Consider the following 18,057-nt stretch of genomic DNA (forward strand, 5'->3'; position numbering starts at 1 on the left):
GGTTAAGGTTAGGGTTATTTAAGGTTAGGGTTAGGCATTAGGGTTAGCAGTGTGGTTAAGGTTAGGGTTATTTAAGGTAAGAGTTAGGCATTAGGGTTAGCAGTGTGGTTAAGGTTAGGGTTATTTAAGGTTAGGGTTAGGCATTAGGGTTAGCAGTGTGGTTAAGGTTAGGCATTAGGGTTAGCAGTGTGGTTAAGGTTAGGGTTATTTAAGGTTAGGGTTAGGCATTAGGGTTAGCAGTGTGGTTAAGGTTAGGGTTATTTAAGGTTAGGGTTAGGCATTAGGGTTAGCAGTGTGGTTAAGGTTAGGGTTAGGTATTAGGGTTAGCGGTGTGGTTAAGGTTAGGGTTAGGTATTAGGGTTAGCAGTGTGGTTAAGGTTAGGGTTAGGTAGGTATTAGGGTTAGCAGTGTGGTTAAGGTTAGATTTAAAGTCAGATTTTATGACTGTGGTACTAACCTGTGCTCTTAAGGGGAAAGTAATCTAAAAGCAATCAGATTACGTTACTGAGTTAGGGTAATCCAACATGTATGTTACTGATGACAATGTTGAACAGGTAACTAGTAACTAATGGATTACATTTACAAAGTATACCTATCCAACCCTGGATCCAGTATATACAGTGGAAAGTATACCTATCCAACCCTGGACCCAGTATATACAGTGGAAAGTATACCTATCCAACCCTGGATACAGTATATACAGTGGAAAGTATACCTATCCAACCCTGGATCCAGTATATACAGTGGAAAGTATACCTATCCAACCATGGATACAGTATATACAGTGGAAAGTATACCTATCCAACCATGGATACAGTATATACAGTGCATTTGGAAAGTATTCAGACCCCATGACTGTTACGTTACAGCCTTATTCTAAAATTGATTGAATTGTTTATTTCCTCATCAATCTACACACAATACCCCATAATGAGACAGCAAAATGCGTTTAATCATTTTAGCAAATGTATAAAAGTTAAAAAAACGGAAAGATTACATTTACATAAGTATTCAGACCCTTTACTCAGTACTTTGTTCAAGCACCTTTGGCAGCGATTACAGCCTTGAGTCTTCTTGGGTATGACGCTACAAGCTTGGCACACCTGTATTTGGGGAGTTTCTCCCATTCTTCTCTGCATATCCTCTCAAGCTCTGTCAGGTTGGATGGGGAGCGTCGCTGCACAGCTATTTTCAGCTCTCTCCAGAGATGTTAGATCGGGTTCAAGTCCGGGCTTGGGACTTGTCCCGAGGCCACTCCTGCGTTGTGTGCTTAGTGTCATTGTCCTATTGGCAGGTTTTCATCAAGGATGATTGGACGACCGGCATAGTCTTCTTTTAAAAAACATTTTGTTAGGTGGGATAGCACAATGTCAAAACAGTTTTAATGTGTCCAAATCAATAACCAATATGAAAAAACAGTTTGTGATCTATTGAAAACATAAACATAACATGTACTATCGACACAAACACAATAGTAATCATAATACTTGTGTTGTTTTGACAAGTGGAAATAAATCACTGATATCGATTATGGGGGAAATCAGGTTGTATGTGATGTTGAAACTAACACAACAAAAAAAACACATGGAAATGGGAGATAACTTTTACCTCACTGGTTAGAGGACAACCTGCAGAAGACAGTCAGCTATATTTTGGAGTGATTCATACATTGTGACATTATTCATTAAAATACTCCTTCTACTTAAATGTTAAAATCATTCTGAATCGTGACATTAATTAAAATAGTCCTACTATAATGTTAAAAACATTCTACACTGTGACATTATTTTATTGATATCATGAAACAACTCATGTATGTATTTTCTGATGTTTAATCAGAGAACGTGAATGGGAGTATTTCTTTCCACATTGATCACAGCTGTAAGGTTTCTCTCCTGTGTGTGTTCTCTGGTGTATAGTCAGAGAGCTAGATCTAACAAAACTCTTCACACATTGATCACAGCTGTAAGGTTTCTCTCCTGTGTGTGTTCTCTGGTGACTAGTCAGATGGCTAGATGTAACAAAACTCTTCCCACATTGATCACAGCTATAAGGTTTCTCTCCTGTGTGTGTTCTCTGGTGTATTATCATCATGTTTGAATAAGCATAACTCTTCCCACATTGATCACAGCTATAAGGTTTCTCTCCTGTGTGTGTTCTCTTGTGTATAGTCAGAGCTCCAGATTCAACAAAACTCTTCCCACAATGATCACAGCTAAAAGGTTTCTCTCCTGTGTGTGTTCTCTGGTGTCTTGTCAGGATGGTTGACTGAGAAAAACTCTTCCCACATTGATCACAGCTGTAAGGTTTCTCTCCTGTGTGAGTTCTCTGGTGTGTTATCAGGATGTTTGACTGAGAAAAACTCATCCCACATTGATCACAGCTGTAAGGTTTCTCTCCTGTGTGTGTTCTCTTGTGTATAGTCAGAGCTCCAGATTCAACAAAACTCTTCCCACATTGATCACAGCTGTAAGGTTTCTCTCCTGTGTGAGTTCTCTGGTGTGTTATCAGGATGTTTGACTGAGAAAAACTCATCCCACATTGATCACAGCTGTAAGGTTTCTCTCCAGTGTGTATTCTCTGATGTACCCTCAGGTTGCTTGAGTGTGGAAAACTCTTCCCACATTGATCACAGCTATAAGATTTCTCTCCTGTGTGTGTTCTCTTATGTCTGTTAAGTACTGCTTTTAAGGTGAATCTCTTCCCACAGTCAGAGCAATGGTGAGATTTCTCCCCTGTGGGTTTCCGCTGGTGTTTCTTGAGGTGTTCTGATCTGGAGAGACTCTTCTCTGCCTCGTCAGCTTCATGATGTTGTTGAGGTTCCCCAGAGGATCCACAATAGTCACGTCTCTCTCCTGTGTGAACAACAAAGTCAGACAGATGGTTAAAGACCCACAACAGCAGAAATCCACTGTTTATTTTAGCTAAAAGGTGATGTCCATGATAATGAAACGCTTTTACAAACTGTTTTGACAATTGTCTTAATAAGACAGTCAAGTGAACAACAACAGCCATATTTAGTCTTAATTTTCCACAGTAGTATAGTGGATGATTGTAGGCTAGAAATACATTATTAAAGTTGCTGAAACCCTAAGCAGTGTTGCCAGATGACTTTTTACCTATTTGTTTGTATAGCTACAGTGCTGCTCTTTGTTCACGCCCATTTAGCATCGTTCTCTCCAGCCGTAGACCAACCCCATCTCTTAAATAATTAAAGAATTCACATTGGAACATGGGAATGTGGCCGTGTGCTAAAGCAGTGAGGTAGTAGTGCTGAAATAACAAAGAAAAGATTTCAACAAAATACTTTATTAACTTCAAGTACTAAAGGGAGTAGATTACAATTAGGGAAAACCTAAAACACTTAAAGACAAAAACAATATCTAGGCCTATACAGTGGGGAAAAAAAGTATTTAGTCAGCCACCAATTGTGCAAGTTCTCCCACTTAAAAAGATGAGAGAGGCCTGTAATTTTCATCATAGGTACACGTCAACTATGACAGACAAATTGAGAAAAGAAAATCCAGAAAATCTCATTGTAGGATTGTTAATGAATTTATTTGCAAATTATGGTGCAAAATAAGTATTTGGTCACCTACAAACAAGCAAGATTTCTGGCTCTCACAGACCTGTAACTTCTTCTTTAAGAGGCTCCTCTGTCCTCCACTCGTTACCTGTGTTAATGGCACCTGTTTGAACTTGTTATCAGTATAAAAGACACCTGTCCACAACCTCAAACAGTCACACTCCAAAAATCCACAATGGCCAAGACCAAAGAGCTGTCAAAGGACACCAAAAACAAAATTGTAAACCTGCACCAGGCTGGGAAGACTGAATCTGCAATAGGTAAGCAGCTTGGTTTGAAGAAATCAACTGTGGGAGCAATTATTAGGAAATGGAAGACATACAAGACCACTGATAATCTCCCTCGATCTGGGGCTCCACGCAAGATCTCACCCTGTGGGGTCAAAATGATCACAAGAACGGTGAGCAAAAATCCCAGAACCACACGGGGGGACCTAGTGAATGACCTGCGACAGCCCCAAAACATCACTGCTCTAGAGGAGATCTGCATGGAGGAATGGGCCAAAATACCAGCAACAGTGTGTGAAAACCTTGTGAAGACTTACAGAAAACGTTTGACCTGTGTCATTGCCAACAAAGGGTATATAACAAAGTATTGAGAAACTTTTGTTATTTACCAAATACTTATTTTCCACCATAATTTGCCAATAAATTCATAAAAAATCCTACAATGTGATTTTCTGGATTTTTTTTCCTCATTTTGTCTGTCATAGTTGACGTGTACCTATGATGAAAATTACAGGCCTCTCTCATCTTTTTAAGTGGGAGAACTTGCACAATTGGTGGCTGACTAAATACTTTTTTTCCCCACTGTATCATCAGGTCCTTTGAGGAACTTTGGTTGAACAAATTAAAATCTAGCCTGAGAGCATATTTCTGTCCTGACCTTAGTAGGGACTGTAAACAATGGCTTGTTGCTATAGGGACTTAGAAGATTTCTGTAAACAATGGCTTGTTGCTATAGGGACTTAGAAGACTTCTGTAAACAATGGCTTGTTGCTATAGGGACTTAGAAGACTTCTGTAAACAATGGCTTGTTGCTATAGGGACTTAGAAGACTTCTGTAAACAATGGCAAGCTATAACAGTAGCTATTTCCCTCATTAAAATGCAAATCAATTCATAACATTTTTGACATGGATTTTTCTGTTGTTATTCTGTCTCTCACTGTTCAAATAAACCTACCATTTAAATTATAGACTGATCATTTCTTTGTCAGTGGGCAAACGTACAAAATCAGTAGGGGATCAAACACTTTTTTCCCCTCACTGTAACTAGTGTATTTAAACACCAATAAACCCATCTGTTTAAAAATGAATTTAGTATATGTCAATCTAGCAAACTAGGCAATTAAAAGCAACTTTCTAAACAATGTTTTGGTTAGTTTCTAGCTTGTTAGCTAGCTAGCTAACGTTAAGTTAGCTGGCTAGCCAGTTCAAATAATAACCATATCATATAGCTGACGTCGTCTTTACTTTAGCTAATTTGTATTAATTATTACATGAAAATAAACTCACAACAAGATCATTATTTACAAGTTAATGGTGAGCTAATTACAGAAAATAGCTTACGGTTGGAATGTGACTAAATAAAAGCAGGGCATTCTACATTCGTTATATCCTAACCTAACCCTAACGTTATATCCTAACCTAACCTAACGTTATATCCTAACCTAACCTAACCTAACGTTATATCCTAACCTAACCCTAACGTTATATCCTAACCTAACCTAACCTTATATTCTAACCTAACCTAACGTTATATCCTAACCTAACCCTAACGTTATATCCTAACCTAACCCTAACGTTATATCCTAACCTAACCCTAACGTTATATCCTAACCTAACCCTAACGTTATATCCTAACCTAACCCTAACGTTATATCATTTTACATTTACATTTTAGTCATTTAGCAGACGCTCTTATCCAGAGCGACTTACAGGAGCAATTAGGGTTAAGTGCCTTGCTTAAGGGCACAGCGACAGATTTTTCACCTAGTCGGCTCGGGGATTAGAACCAGCGACCTTCGGTTACTGGCACAACGCTCTTACCCACTAATCTACCTGCCATATCATAACCTAACGTTATATCCTAACCTAAACGTTATAACCTAACCTAACATTATATCCTAACCTAACCCTAACGTTATATCCTAACCTAACCTAACCCTAACGTTATATCTTAACCTAACCTAACCCTAACGTTATATCCTAACCTAACCTAACCCTAACGTTATATCCTAACCTAACCCAAACGTTATATCCTAACCTAACGTTATATCCTAACCTAACCTAAACGTTATAACCTAACCTATCATTATATCCTAACCTAACCCTAACGTTATATCCTAACCTAACCTAACGTTATAACCTAACCTAACATTATATCCTAACCTAACCCTAACGTTATATCCTAACCTAACCTAACGTTATATCCTAACCTAACATTATATCCTAACCTAACCCTAACGTTATATCCTAACCTAACCTAACATTATATCCTAACCTAACGTTATATCCTAACCTAACGTTATATCCTAACCTAACCTAAACGTTATAACCTAACCTAACATTATATCCTAACCTAACCCTAACGTTATATCCTAACCTAACCTAACGTTATAACCTAACCTAACATTATATCCTAACCTAACCCTAACGTTATATCCTAACCTAACCTAACGTTATAACCTAACCTAACGTTATATCCTAACCTAACGTTATATCCTAACCTAACGTTATATCCGAATTTGACTTTGGTGCAGGTAACGTTCTTCACATTACCGTCGCTGGTAAACACACACTATATCAAATAAAATCAAAGTGTATTTGTCACATGCACAGGATACAGAAGGTGTAAACGGGTACAGTGAAATGGTTACTTGCATAGTGGAGTCTTTTGTTTAGACATGTAGCTAGCTAGCTAAACAATTAACCATAATCCCAACTCATTACGTTACTACCCTGCATGAATCTGCAGGTAGCTAAAAGCTAACCAACTAGGTTCAATGTTAGCTAGCTAGCTAAACAATTAACCATAATCCCAACTCATTACGTTACTACCCTGCATGAATCTGCAGGTAGCTAAAAGCTAACCAACTAGGTTCAATGTTAGCTAGCTAGCTAAACAATTAACCATAATCCCAACTCATTACGTTACTACCCTGCATGAATCTGCAGGTAGCTAAAAGCTAACCAACTAGGTTCAATGTTAGCTAGCTAGCTACCATTAGGCTATTTTGCAGGTTTTCCTACTTACAAAGCATGTAGAGGTCTGTACATTTTATCATAGGTACACTTCAACTGTGAGAGACAGAATCTAAAACAAAAATCCAGAAAATCACATTGTATGATTTTAAAGTAATTCATTTGCATTTTATTGCATGACATAAGTATTTGATCACCTACCAACCAGTAAGAATTCCGGCTCTCACAGACCTGTTAGTTTTTCTTTATGAAGCCCTCCTGTTCTCCACTCATTACCCTGTGTGAGAATTTTGAATTAGCCCTGAGCTGGACTCAAACCTGGGTCCAGAGACTGTCAAGCCAACACCTTCTAACTGTTATACCAAGATGTCTGAACTGTTGATGAGGTCGCTAGGTTTTGGTTTAAGGTTGCTTCAATAGCTTTCTCTATGAATTTGAGAGTGGTTACATTTCTCCAGCCCCCATCCCTCAGCTGTTTACCAAACCAAGTCTCTGTGCAGCCATTTTGCTGCTGTTTAAATCCTAGGTTGTCCCTTTAAAAAATCCACACATCAATCAAACAATCTGCAGTTCAAACAATAACAAAGCTGTCATTCCACCACTGTTTTGGTAATAAGATGAGGATGGGGCTGGAGAAATGTAACTACTGTCACATTCATAGACAGACCTATGGATGCAAGGACTGACCATCCATGATATCAACATTATAGTTTTAACCATGTTGAGGCTATACAGTGTTGATTTACATTTACACTGTTTCTAAACATTGGAGTAAAAAAAGCTTATTTTGGGATCTGATGGGGTACGACAGTTGAACTAAGCTCATGAGGCATGTGTTATATTCTTCAAGAATCAATGGCTATATATAAATAATTTAAAAGTCCAAATATGGATGTAGCAACTGCAGATTTCACCTTTAACACCACACATCAGTTCAACAACTGCAGAGTTTGTGCTTCTGTTTTTAAGACAGTACTTACTAGTGTTAATCAGGGCCCGGTTTCTCAAAAGCATCTTACTGCTAAGTTCATCATTAGCCAAATGTGTCATTAGATGCCTTAAGATGCCTTTGGGAAACCGGAACCAGATATCCAGTTTCCTCCTCTTCTTCCTCCTCCTTTTTCGATGTGACAGTCATCTCCTCCTCCTCCTCTTTCACTCCAAACACGGGAGCCTCCTCCTCTTTGACTCTGAACGCATCTTCCTCTTCTTTCACCGTAACATCCTCCTCCTCTTTCACTCTGAACGCGTCTTCCTCTTCTTTCACTGTAACATCCTCCTCCTCTTCCACTCTGAACGCGTCTTCCTCTTCTTTCACTGTAACATCCTCCTCTTCCTCCTCCTCTTTCACTCTGAACGCGTCTTCCTCTTCTTTCACTGTAACATCCTCCTCCTCTTTCACTCTGAACGCGTCTTCCTCTTCTTTCACTGTAACGTCTTTCTCTTCTTCTTTCACGGTAACAGCTTCACCCTCTACTTGTTTTTGTATTGTAACATCCTCCTCTTCCTCCTCCTCTTTCACTAGAGCTTCTTTCTCCGTCCAGCAGACCTCCTCTTCTTTAGCAGGAGGAGGGTAGCTTAGTGAGCTCATGGTCGGGGATGTTAGCTAGCTAGGCTAGTGCTAACTTAACCAGCCAGCTAGCTGACCAATAACAACAACACCGTAAATATGAAATTAAATGGGATAACTAACTAGACGACAGAAGTGGGTTTAAAACACAGTGGCTAATATACACCGAAAGCGTCTAAAGAGCTTTATTGGTTGGGCTATTTTGTCTAGCAAGCTACCGAGGTGTCTGACTAACTGTTGCTGCTGTTGAAAGAAGCGTCCCGTCCACTAGATTATACGTCACACTAGCAGCATAGCCTTAAAGTCCCACATCGCCATCTGCTGACTGGAGTGGGTAACGAAGTTGAGTAAAATGTAGATTTTATTTTCAGACAAAAAGTTAAAGGGTAGGAAGCATGAGTTTTTACTCACCAATGTAACAACACAGTGTGGTTAAAGACTTAGGAACTTAGTTGTAGTCACGATCTGGTTACCTATTAAGTACAAACAGTTATGTTTTTGCGTTATTACATATTTATTAACTTATTTCCGGATATCTTCTAAACTACCCACAATGCACTATTTCTCAACGTCATATGGAGGATCTACTCTGTGCTACCGAGTTTGTATGCTAGCTCGGAAGCTAGCTCAAGCTGGATAACGTTAGCCACGCCTCATGTTTTTCATGCACTGTGTGGTTGTGTTATCTAGTGTGAACCTGTTACCACAATAGGCTCTGTTGCCTTCTTGCCGTGGGCTCAAAACCAAAGAGAAAATCAGACCTGCTCGTTCCTTTTTGTTTTGTTAACTTTTCAGTAGGGATCTTAGGTTTGATACCGGAGCTACAAGGAATGCGTTGAAATCCCTAAGCAGCATACTTCAAAGCAGTGTGCCGATTCCTGTATCACTTTATCAGCAGCACGTGATCAATGACGTCTGAAGCTTCATTTCGTCAAACAACCACCTGATTGGTTTAGTAATAGGCTTGTTCGACAATGCAGCCGACAAAATGCAGGCGACTGCCGATTGACTGATCTACAAATCACCTTGCATCATAAATAACTACTCATTATATTATTTATAAATCAGTCAACATTTACCCACAATGCAGCATGGATTTGATGCTCTCCAACACGGCCAGTGGTTTAGTAGAAGACATAAAGGCTACGCTGCACAGTCAGTAGGGCGTGTGGGATGTCGTCTATAAAAATGTGGCTGTTCTAAATTCTGTGTTGCTCAAAGCCTTGAGTAATGAACCTATTTTTGACACATTTGGCTGGAAAGTGTCAATGCTACAGGAAGCTCCGTTTCCCCCTCATCACTACTTCTCAGCATGTTCTCTGGGAAGTAGACTACGGGAGTTTTTGTAACTTTTTCCCACTTTTGGCTTTACTGCTAGCGCGCTAGCTGACTGACATCTGGAATCTATCTATTTTGGATGTTGGGGATTTTCCCCTGCCATCATTCTGTATATCTCTGCTCTTTTGATCTGCAGTTATGTTTCAGTTGGGTTTTGTTAGTTGGGTTCTAACTGGGTCTCCGGAAGTTGGGCTCCAGCTCGTAGACCATAGCTAGTTGGCTAAATAGCTAACGTTAGCTGGCTGGCTAAGATAACTGCATATAGATAACATGATTTGATATGGACCATAGCTAGTTGGCTAAATAGCTAACGTTAGCTGGCTGGCTAAGATAACTGCATATAGATAACATGATTTGATATAGACCATAGCTAGTTGGCTAAATAGCTAACGTTAGCTGGCTGGCTAAGATAACTGCATATAGATAACATAGCTAGTTGGCTAAATAGCTAAAGTTAGCTGGCTGGCTAAGATAACTGCATATAGATAACGTTTTATGATATTTTGGTTAGATGGTGTTATGTATTTCCAAAACGTTGGTTTTCCACCATTGGATGCCCTATTATGCACATGCAACATGGTCTAGGGAAAGGCGCCTGTTCAACGTCGCACTGAAGACTGTTTCAGAACCGTGGACAGCGACTGCTATCCAACGAGGGAGAAAGCGCATTTGTTATGAAATAATATAATTTTTATTAGTTTTGCACCATTGTTCTAACCATATACAATGTCTTAGAGTGATGGACTGTGCCATCCCCACGACCTCCACAATGGATCAGTCCACTCAGACAGGCCTCCACAATGGATCAGTCCACTCAGACAGACCTCCACAATGGATCAGTCCACTCAGACAGGCCTCCACAATGGATCAGTCCACTCAAATCTTTGGAGGGAGCTGAAAGTCCGTATTGCCCAGCGACAGCCCCGAAACCTGAAGGATCTGGAGAAGGTCTGTATGTAGGAGTGTGCCAAAATCCCTGCTGCAGTGTGTGCAAACCTGGTCAAGACCTACAGGAAACGTATGATCTCTGTAATTGCAAACAAAGGTTTCTGTACCAAATATTAAGTTCTGCTTTTCTGATGTATCAAATACCTATGTCATGCAATAAAATGCAAATTAATTACTTAAAAATCATACAATGTGATTTTCTGGATTTTTGTTTTAGATTCCGTCTCTCACAGTTGAAGTGTACCTATGATAAAAATTACAGACCTCTACATGCTTTGTAAGTAGGAAAACCTGCAAAATCGGCAGTGTAGCAAATACTTGTTCTCCCCACTGTATATACATGTGTAAAAGACACCTAGGTCTCAATATATCTTCCCATGACTGTGTTTTTGTATTTTAATGAGTATATGTTTGAGAACAAGTATTTGATACACTGCCGATTTTGCATCGGTACACTGTGTCCTTAGCCCCGGCCTGCCGAGCACTGCTTTACGCCGAGGGAATGTAGCTAGCTGGCTAACCTCGTCCCACACTGCGTGGAAGTGTCTGGGGAGGAGATTACTAGCTAGCTAGCACAAGCTAGTGTAGCCAGAGAGGAAGAGAGAGAACCAACTCACGGGAATATCTCTCCTTCCAGCAGGTGGAGTTTTTGTATGGAGGTCAATGAGCTGGTCCAAGTTGGTCAACAAAATGAATGGCTTACGTGCTACGTGATGTTTACTTGATCGAATAGAAGTTTCTTAAATTGTTCTGAGTGTACTGATAAGTAGGACACGTGACATACCGACAACTTTGAGAAAAAACACTATAGGAGATGGCTTTGCAAATTCATAACATGATGCTAGTAGCATAGCATCTCTCTCCATTGAATTGACGAGCGAACTCCAAATATCCCAAGTGAAAAACACATTTAAGGCGGTACTTACTGGTGTTAATCAGATCTCCTATCTCCTCCTCTTCATCTTCCAACGTGACAGTAATCTCTCCCTCCTTCTCCACTCCAAAACCTGCATCCTCCTCTATCTCTTCTTCCTCCTCTTCTTTCACTGTAACATCCTCCTCCTCTTTCACTCTGAACGCGTCTTCCTCCTCTTTCACTGTAACATCCTCCTCCTCTTTCACTGTAACATCCTCCTCCTCTTTCACTCTGAACGCGTCTTCCTCTTCTTTCACTGTAACATCCTCCTCCTCTTTCACTCTGAACGCGTCTTCCTCTTCTTTCACTGTAACGTCTTTCTCTTCTTCTTTCACGGTAACAGCTTCACCCTCTACTTGTTTTTGTATTGTAACATCCTCCTCTTCCTCCTCCTCTTTCACTAGAGCTTCTTTCTCCGTCCAGCAGACCTCCTCTTCTTTAGCAGGAGGAGAGTAGCTTAGTGACCTCATGGTCGGGGATGTTAGCTAGCTAGGCTAGTGCTAACTTAACCAGCCAGCTAGCTGACCAATAACAACAACACCGTAAATATGAAATTAAATGGGATAACCAACTAGACGACAGAAGTGGGTTTAAAACACAGTGGCTAATATACACGAAAGCGTCTAAAGAGCTTTATTGGTTGGGCTATTTTGTCTAGCAAGCTACCGAGGTGTCTGACTAACTGTTGCTGCTGTTGAAAGAAGCGTCCCGTCCACTAGATTATACGTCACACTAGCAGCATAGCCTTAAAGTCCCACATCGCCATCTGCTGACTGGAGTGGGTAACGAAGTTGAGTAAAATGTAGATTTTATTTTCAGACAAAAAGTTAAAGGGTAGGAAGCATGAGTTTTTACTCACGAATGTAACAACACAGTGTGGTTAAAGACTTAGGAACTTAGTTGTAGTCACGATCTGGTTACCTATTAAGTTCAAACAGTTATGTTTTTGCGTTATTTCATATTTATTAACTTATTTCCGGATATCTTCTAAACTACCCACAATGCACTATTTCTCAACGTCATATGGAGAATCTACTCTGTGCTACCGAGTTTGTATGCTAGCTCGGAAGCTAGCTCAAGCTTGCAAACGTTAGCCACACCTCATGTTTTTCATGCACTGTGTGGTTGTGTTATCTAGTGTGAACCTGTTACCACAATAGGCTCTGGTGCCTTCTTGCCGTGGGCTCAAAACCAAAGAGAAAATCAGACCTGGCAGTGACATACTAGACCCTGGCAGTAAATCTAATACTTAGGTGCTTTAAGACATGCATGAAAGGTCTGGGGTGGTTCCATGGTTATAAGTTACTGACCTAAAACTCACTAGTTTCTATAACTCTCGTCTTGCTAAAACTCACTATCTTCTAGAACTCTGGTCTTCCTAAAACTCACTAGCTTCTAGAACTCTGGTCTTCCTAAAACTCACTAGCTTCTAGAACTCTGGTCTTCCTAAAACTCACTAGCTTCTAGAACTCTGGTCTTCCTAAAACTCACTAGCTTCTAAAACTCACTAGCTTCTAGAACTCTGGTCTTCCTAAAACTCACTAGCTTCTAAAACTCACTAGCTTCTAGAACTCTGGTCTTCCTAAAACTCACTAGCTTCTAAAACTCTGGTCTTCCTAAAACTCACTAGCTTCTAGAACTCTGGTCTTCCTAAAACTCACTAGCTTCTAGAACTCTCGTCTTCCTAAAACTCACTAGCTTCTAGAACTCTGGTCTTCCTTAAACTCACTAGCTTCTAGAACTCTGGTCTTCCTAAAAGTCACTAGCTTCTAGAACTCTCGTCTTCCTAAAACTCATTAGCTTCTAGAACTCTCGTCCCATTGGAACGAGCCCAAACAAAACTAATCTCCAATACAGAAAAACGTGCAGTCAAAATAAATTGTGATCCATGACAACGCACTGGCTAAATGCAAAACACAAATCCTTTTGACTGCCCACCCTTGAGACAATCAGCAACCAAGTTGTCCTTACCACGGACATGTCTGATTTCAAGAGGAAACTCCTGCAATATCCTCAGTAACTTTACACCTCACTGCAGAGCTTCTCTCTCTTTTCAGGGTTCACTCGATAGGCATGTTGTTGGATCGGGGCCGAGTCCCCAATGTCATGCTCTAGTACATTTGGGTTGGCACATCTGAGAATGAACCCTGATATTCTACAAGCAGTGCAACAATGTCAATATAATTGTACCCCAAAATGGTCAGTTCGTTGCATAAATTATGATTACTAAATGTTGCATGAATTGTAAATATAAAATATCAAAACAGAATGTACACCCCTTTGTTAATATGTATTGGCAATAATTCACTTAATGGTGAGGCATTGAATAATTTAAAATGTATATTTTGTCAGGCTGGATGTTTGAAATATGAGTAGGTTATTTGAGTCATGCTTCTTCAGTAGTGGAATAAAGACAAGTAGCACTTGAATGTTGTAAAGAAATACTGGAGTGATGTAAGATTGTTAATAAAACTGATTATAGACCAATTTATTATACTGCATCCATGTGTAAGCTGCAAGTACGTTGAAATTAAGTTGTTTTCAAGTCGTTGAAAAAAACGACCTGAAAATACATATTTTCAACTAAAACCGAATGTAAACTCAGCAACAAAAAAAGTCCTCTCACTGTCAACTGCGTTTATTTTCAGCAAACTTAACATGTGTAAATATTTGTATGAACATAACAAGATTCAACAACTGAGACATAAACTGAACAAGTTCCACACACAAATAATGTGTCCCTGGGGGGGGTCAAAATCAAAAGTAACAGTCAGTATCTGGTGTGGCCACCAGCTGCATTAAGTACTGCAGTGCATCTCCTCCTCATGGACTGCACCAGATTTGCCAGTTCTTGCTGTGAGATGTTACCCCACTCTTCCACCAAGGCACATACAAGTTCCCGGACATTTCTGGGGGGAATTGCCCTAGCCCTCACCCTCCGATCCAACAGGTCCCAGACGTGCTCAATGGGATTGAGATCCGGGTTCTTCACTGGCCATGACAGAACACTGACATTCCTGTCTTGCAGGAAATCACGCACAGAATGAGCAGTAAGGCTGGTGGCATTGTCATGTCAGGATGAGCCTGCAGGAAGGGTACCACATGAGGGAGGATGCCTCCTTGCAGCATGCATAATGCACGTTCACGCAGATGAGCAGGGACCTCGGGCATCTTTCTTTTGGTGTTTTCCAGAGTCAATAGAAAGGCCTCTTTAGTGTCCTAAGTTTTCATAACTGTGACCTTAATTGCCTACCATCTGTAAGTCTTAACGACCGTTCCACAGGTGCATGTTCATTAATTATTTATGGTTCATTGAACAAGCATGGGAAACAGTGTTTAAACCCTTTACAATGAAGATCTGTGAAGTTATTTGGATTTTTACAAATTATCTTTGAAAGACAGGGTCCTGAAAAGGGGACGTTTCTTTTTTTGCTGAGTTTATATTGGACATCAGGCATAGTCTTCTTTTCAATGTCTTTTCAATGACATTTTGCTACGTGGGAAACCTCAATGTCAAAACACAGTTTTAACATGTCCAAATCAATAACCAATATGCAAAAACAGTTTGTGATATATTGAAAACCTAAACCTAAACTGTACTATCTACACAAATGTACTATCTACACAAACTTATAAACTGCACAAGCATCAACAATAAGTCACTGATATCGATTATGGGGGAGATCAGGTTGTACCTGCTGTTGAAACTAACACAACTAAAAAAACACATGGAAATGGGAGATAACTTTTACCGAGTAACACTCTTCCCACATTGAGTACAGCTATAAGGTTTCTCTCCTGTGTGTTCTCTGGTGTTTCGTCAGATCGCAAGATGCAACAAAACTCTTCCCACATTGAGTACAGCTATAAGGTTTCTCTCCTGTGTGTGTTCTCTGGTGCACTATCAGGGAGCTTGACCAAGTAAAACTCTTCCCACATTGAGTACAACTATATGGTGATTTCTCTCCTGTGTGTGTTCTCTGGTGTGATTTTAAATTTCTTAACCTAACAAAAGTCTTTCCACAGTCAGAGCAGTCGTAAGGTTTCACTCCTGTGTGTGTTCTCAGATGTACTATCAGCGCGCTTGACTGAGTAAAACTCTTCCTACATTGAGTACAGCTATAAGGTTTCTCTCCTGTGTGTGTTCTCTGGTGCACTATCAGGGAGGTTGACCGAGTAAAACTCTTCCCACATTGAGTACAACTATAAGGTGATTTCTCTCCTGTGTGTGTTCTCTGGTGCACTATCAGGGTGTTTGGCCGAGTAAAACTCTTCCCACATTGAGTACACCTATATGGTGATTTCTCTCCTGTGTGTGTTCTCTGGTGTGATTTTAAATCTATTAAATTAACAAAAGTCTTTCTGCAGTCAGAGCAGTCGTAAGGTTTCTCTCCTGTGTGTGTTCTCTGGTGCACTATCAGGGAGGTTGACCGAATAAAACTCCTCCCACATTGATCACAGCTATAAGGTTTCTCTCCTGTGTGTGTTCTCTGGTGCACTATCAGGGAGCTTGACCGAGTATAACTCCTCCCACATTGATCACAGCTATAAGGTTTCTCTCCTGTGTGTACTCGCTGGTGTATTTTAAGTTCTGATGAAGACTTGCAACGTTTCCCACAGTCAGAGCAGCAGTGAGATTTCTTCCCAGTGGGTCTCAGATGGTTTTTCTTAAGGTGTTCTGATCTGGAGAGAGACCTTTCTGCCTCGTCAGCATCATGTTGTTGAGGCTCCCCAGAGGATCCACGATAGCCACGTCTGTCTCCTGTGTGAACGACAAAGTCAGACAGATGGTTAAAGAACCACAACAGCAGAAATACACTGTTTATTTGAGGTAAAAGGTGATACCCAGAGCGTACCCATGAAATTGTACAACAACTGACATCTTTAATTATTTGACAATTGTCTTAAGACAGTCAAGTGAGCAACAATAGTCATCTTTTGTCTTGTTTTCAGATTAGTAGTAACATCGATGATTCTAGGCTCGAAATAAGTTATTAAAGTTGGTAAAATCCTAAGCAGAGTGCCAGAAGACTTTTACTCTCCAATATAGGACCCTTTCTGTGTTTGCCGTTTGTTGCTATGCAACACAATTCGGCTGCAGAAACTCCTCCATGCTAATGCAGAAATCGCTAGTTATGGATGTAGTACATCTGCATGGAGCAAAAATGGTGAGCAAAGATTTTAGTTTTTCACAATGTATTCTGAATATTACCACACATTATCAGAGCAAGATCGGGAGTGCTACTCAAGGAAACTCACATTAAGCTCTGTGTCGCTATTCACTAATTCACCACTAATTCAGTAAAATGCTCTTTGGCTACCTTTACACACTAAGTGTATGCCAAACTGGCCCATAACTTCACCTAACAATAACATACAGTACCAATCAAAAGTTTGGACACAACTACTCATTCAAGGGTTGTTCTTTATTTTTACTATTTTCTACATTGTAGGACAATAGTGAAGACATCAAAACTATGAAATAACACACATGGAATCATGTAGTGACCAAAATAATAATAATAATAATAAAATAGTGTTAAACTAATCAAAATATATTTTATATTTGAGATTCTTCAAATAGCCACCCTTTGCCTTGATGACAGCTTTGCACACTCTTGGCATTCTCTCAAGCAGCTTCATCTAGAATGCTTTTCCAACAGTCTTGAAGGAGTTCCCACATATGCTGAGCACTTGTTGGCTGCTTTTCCTTCACTCTGCGGTTCAACTCATCCCAAACCATCTCAATTGGGTTGAGGTCGGGGGATTGTGGAGGCCAGGTCATCTGATGCAGCACTCCATCCTTGGTAAAATAGCCCTTTAACAGCCTGGAGGTGTGTTGGGTCATTGTCCTGTTGAAAAACAAATGATAGTCCCACTAAGCCCAAACCAGATGGGATGGCGTATCACTGCAGAATGCTGTGGTAGCCATGCTGGTTAAGTGTGCCTTGAATTCTAAATAAATCACAGACAGTGTCACCATCACAGCACCCCCACATCACCACACCTCCTCCTCCATGCTTCACGGTGGGAACTACACACGCGGAGATCATCCGTTCACCCACATCGCGTCGCACAAAGACACGGCGGTTGGAACCAAAAATCTCAATTTCCACCGGTCTAATGTCCATTGCTCGTGTTTCTTGGCCCAAGCAGATCTCTTCTTCTTATTGGTGTCCTTTAGTAGTTGTTTTTTTGCAGCAATTCAACCATGAAGGCCTGATTTACCCAGTCCCCTCTGAACAGTTGATGTTGAGATACGTCTGTGACTTGAAATCTGTGAAGTCTTTATTTGGGCTGCAATTTCTGAGGCTGGTAACTCTAATGAACTTATCCTCTGCAGCAGAGCTAACTCTGGGTCTTCCATTCCTGTGGCGGTCCTCATGAGAGCCAGTTCCATCATAGCACTTGATGGTTTTTGCGACTGCACTTGAAGAAACTTTCAAAGTTCTTGAAATTTTCCGGATTGACTGACCTTCATGTCTTAAAGTTATG

The 18,057-nt window shown here is 40.3% G+C and overlaps 1 protein-coding gene across 1 annotated transcript; it reads right to left on the bottom strand.

The window, feature by feature from the left end:
• Nucleotides 1–884: 884 nt before the first annotated feature.
• On the bottom strand, nucleotides 885–12,264 carry LOC311124279 (uncharacterized protein). Its single transcript, XM_084198448.1, has 2 exons — nucleotides 11,573–12,264; nucleotides 885–2,855 (listed from the first exon to the last, which is right to left on the bottom strand). Exons 1-2 carry the CDS (start codon nucleotides 12,030–12,032, stop codon nucleotides 1,810–1,812), a joined length of 1,506 nt encoding a protein of 501 aa, XP_084054574.1. The 5' UTR covers nucleotides 12,033–12,264; the 3' UTR covers nucleotides 885–1,809.
• Between the last annotated feature and the right edge of the window lie 5,793 nt (nucleotides 12,265–18,057).

The sequence above is a fragment of the Coregonus lavaretus genome, assembly GCF_964263955.1.
Source record: "Coregonus lavaretus genome assembly, contig: HAP1_SCAFFOLD_69, whole genome shotgun sequence".
Taxonomy (NCBI): domain Eukaryota; kingdom Metazoa; phylum Chordata; class Actinopteri; order Salmoniformes; family Salmonidae; genus Coregonus; species Coregonus lavaretus.

Excerpts from the sequence above, each read along its gene's own strand:
- LOC311124279 (XM_084198448.1), bottom strand. The coding sequence starts at position 12,032 with ATGAGGTCACTAAGCTACTCTCCTCCTGCTAAAGAAGAGGAGGTCTGC. Across the intron at positions 2,856-11,572 it reads AGGAGATCTGATTAACACCA|GAGAGAGACGTGACTATTGT; the intron begins GTAAGTACCGCC and ends TTGTTCACACAG.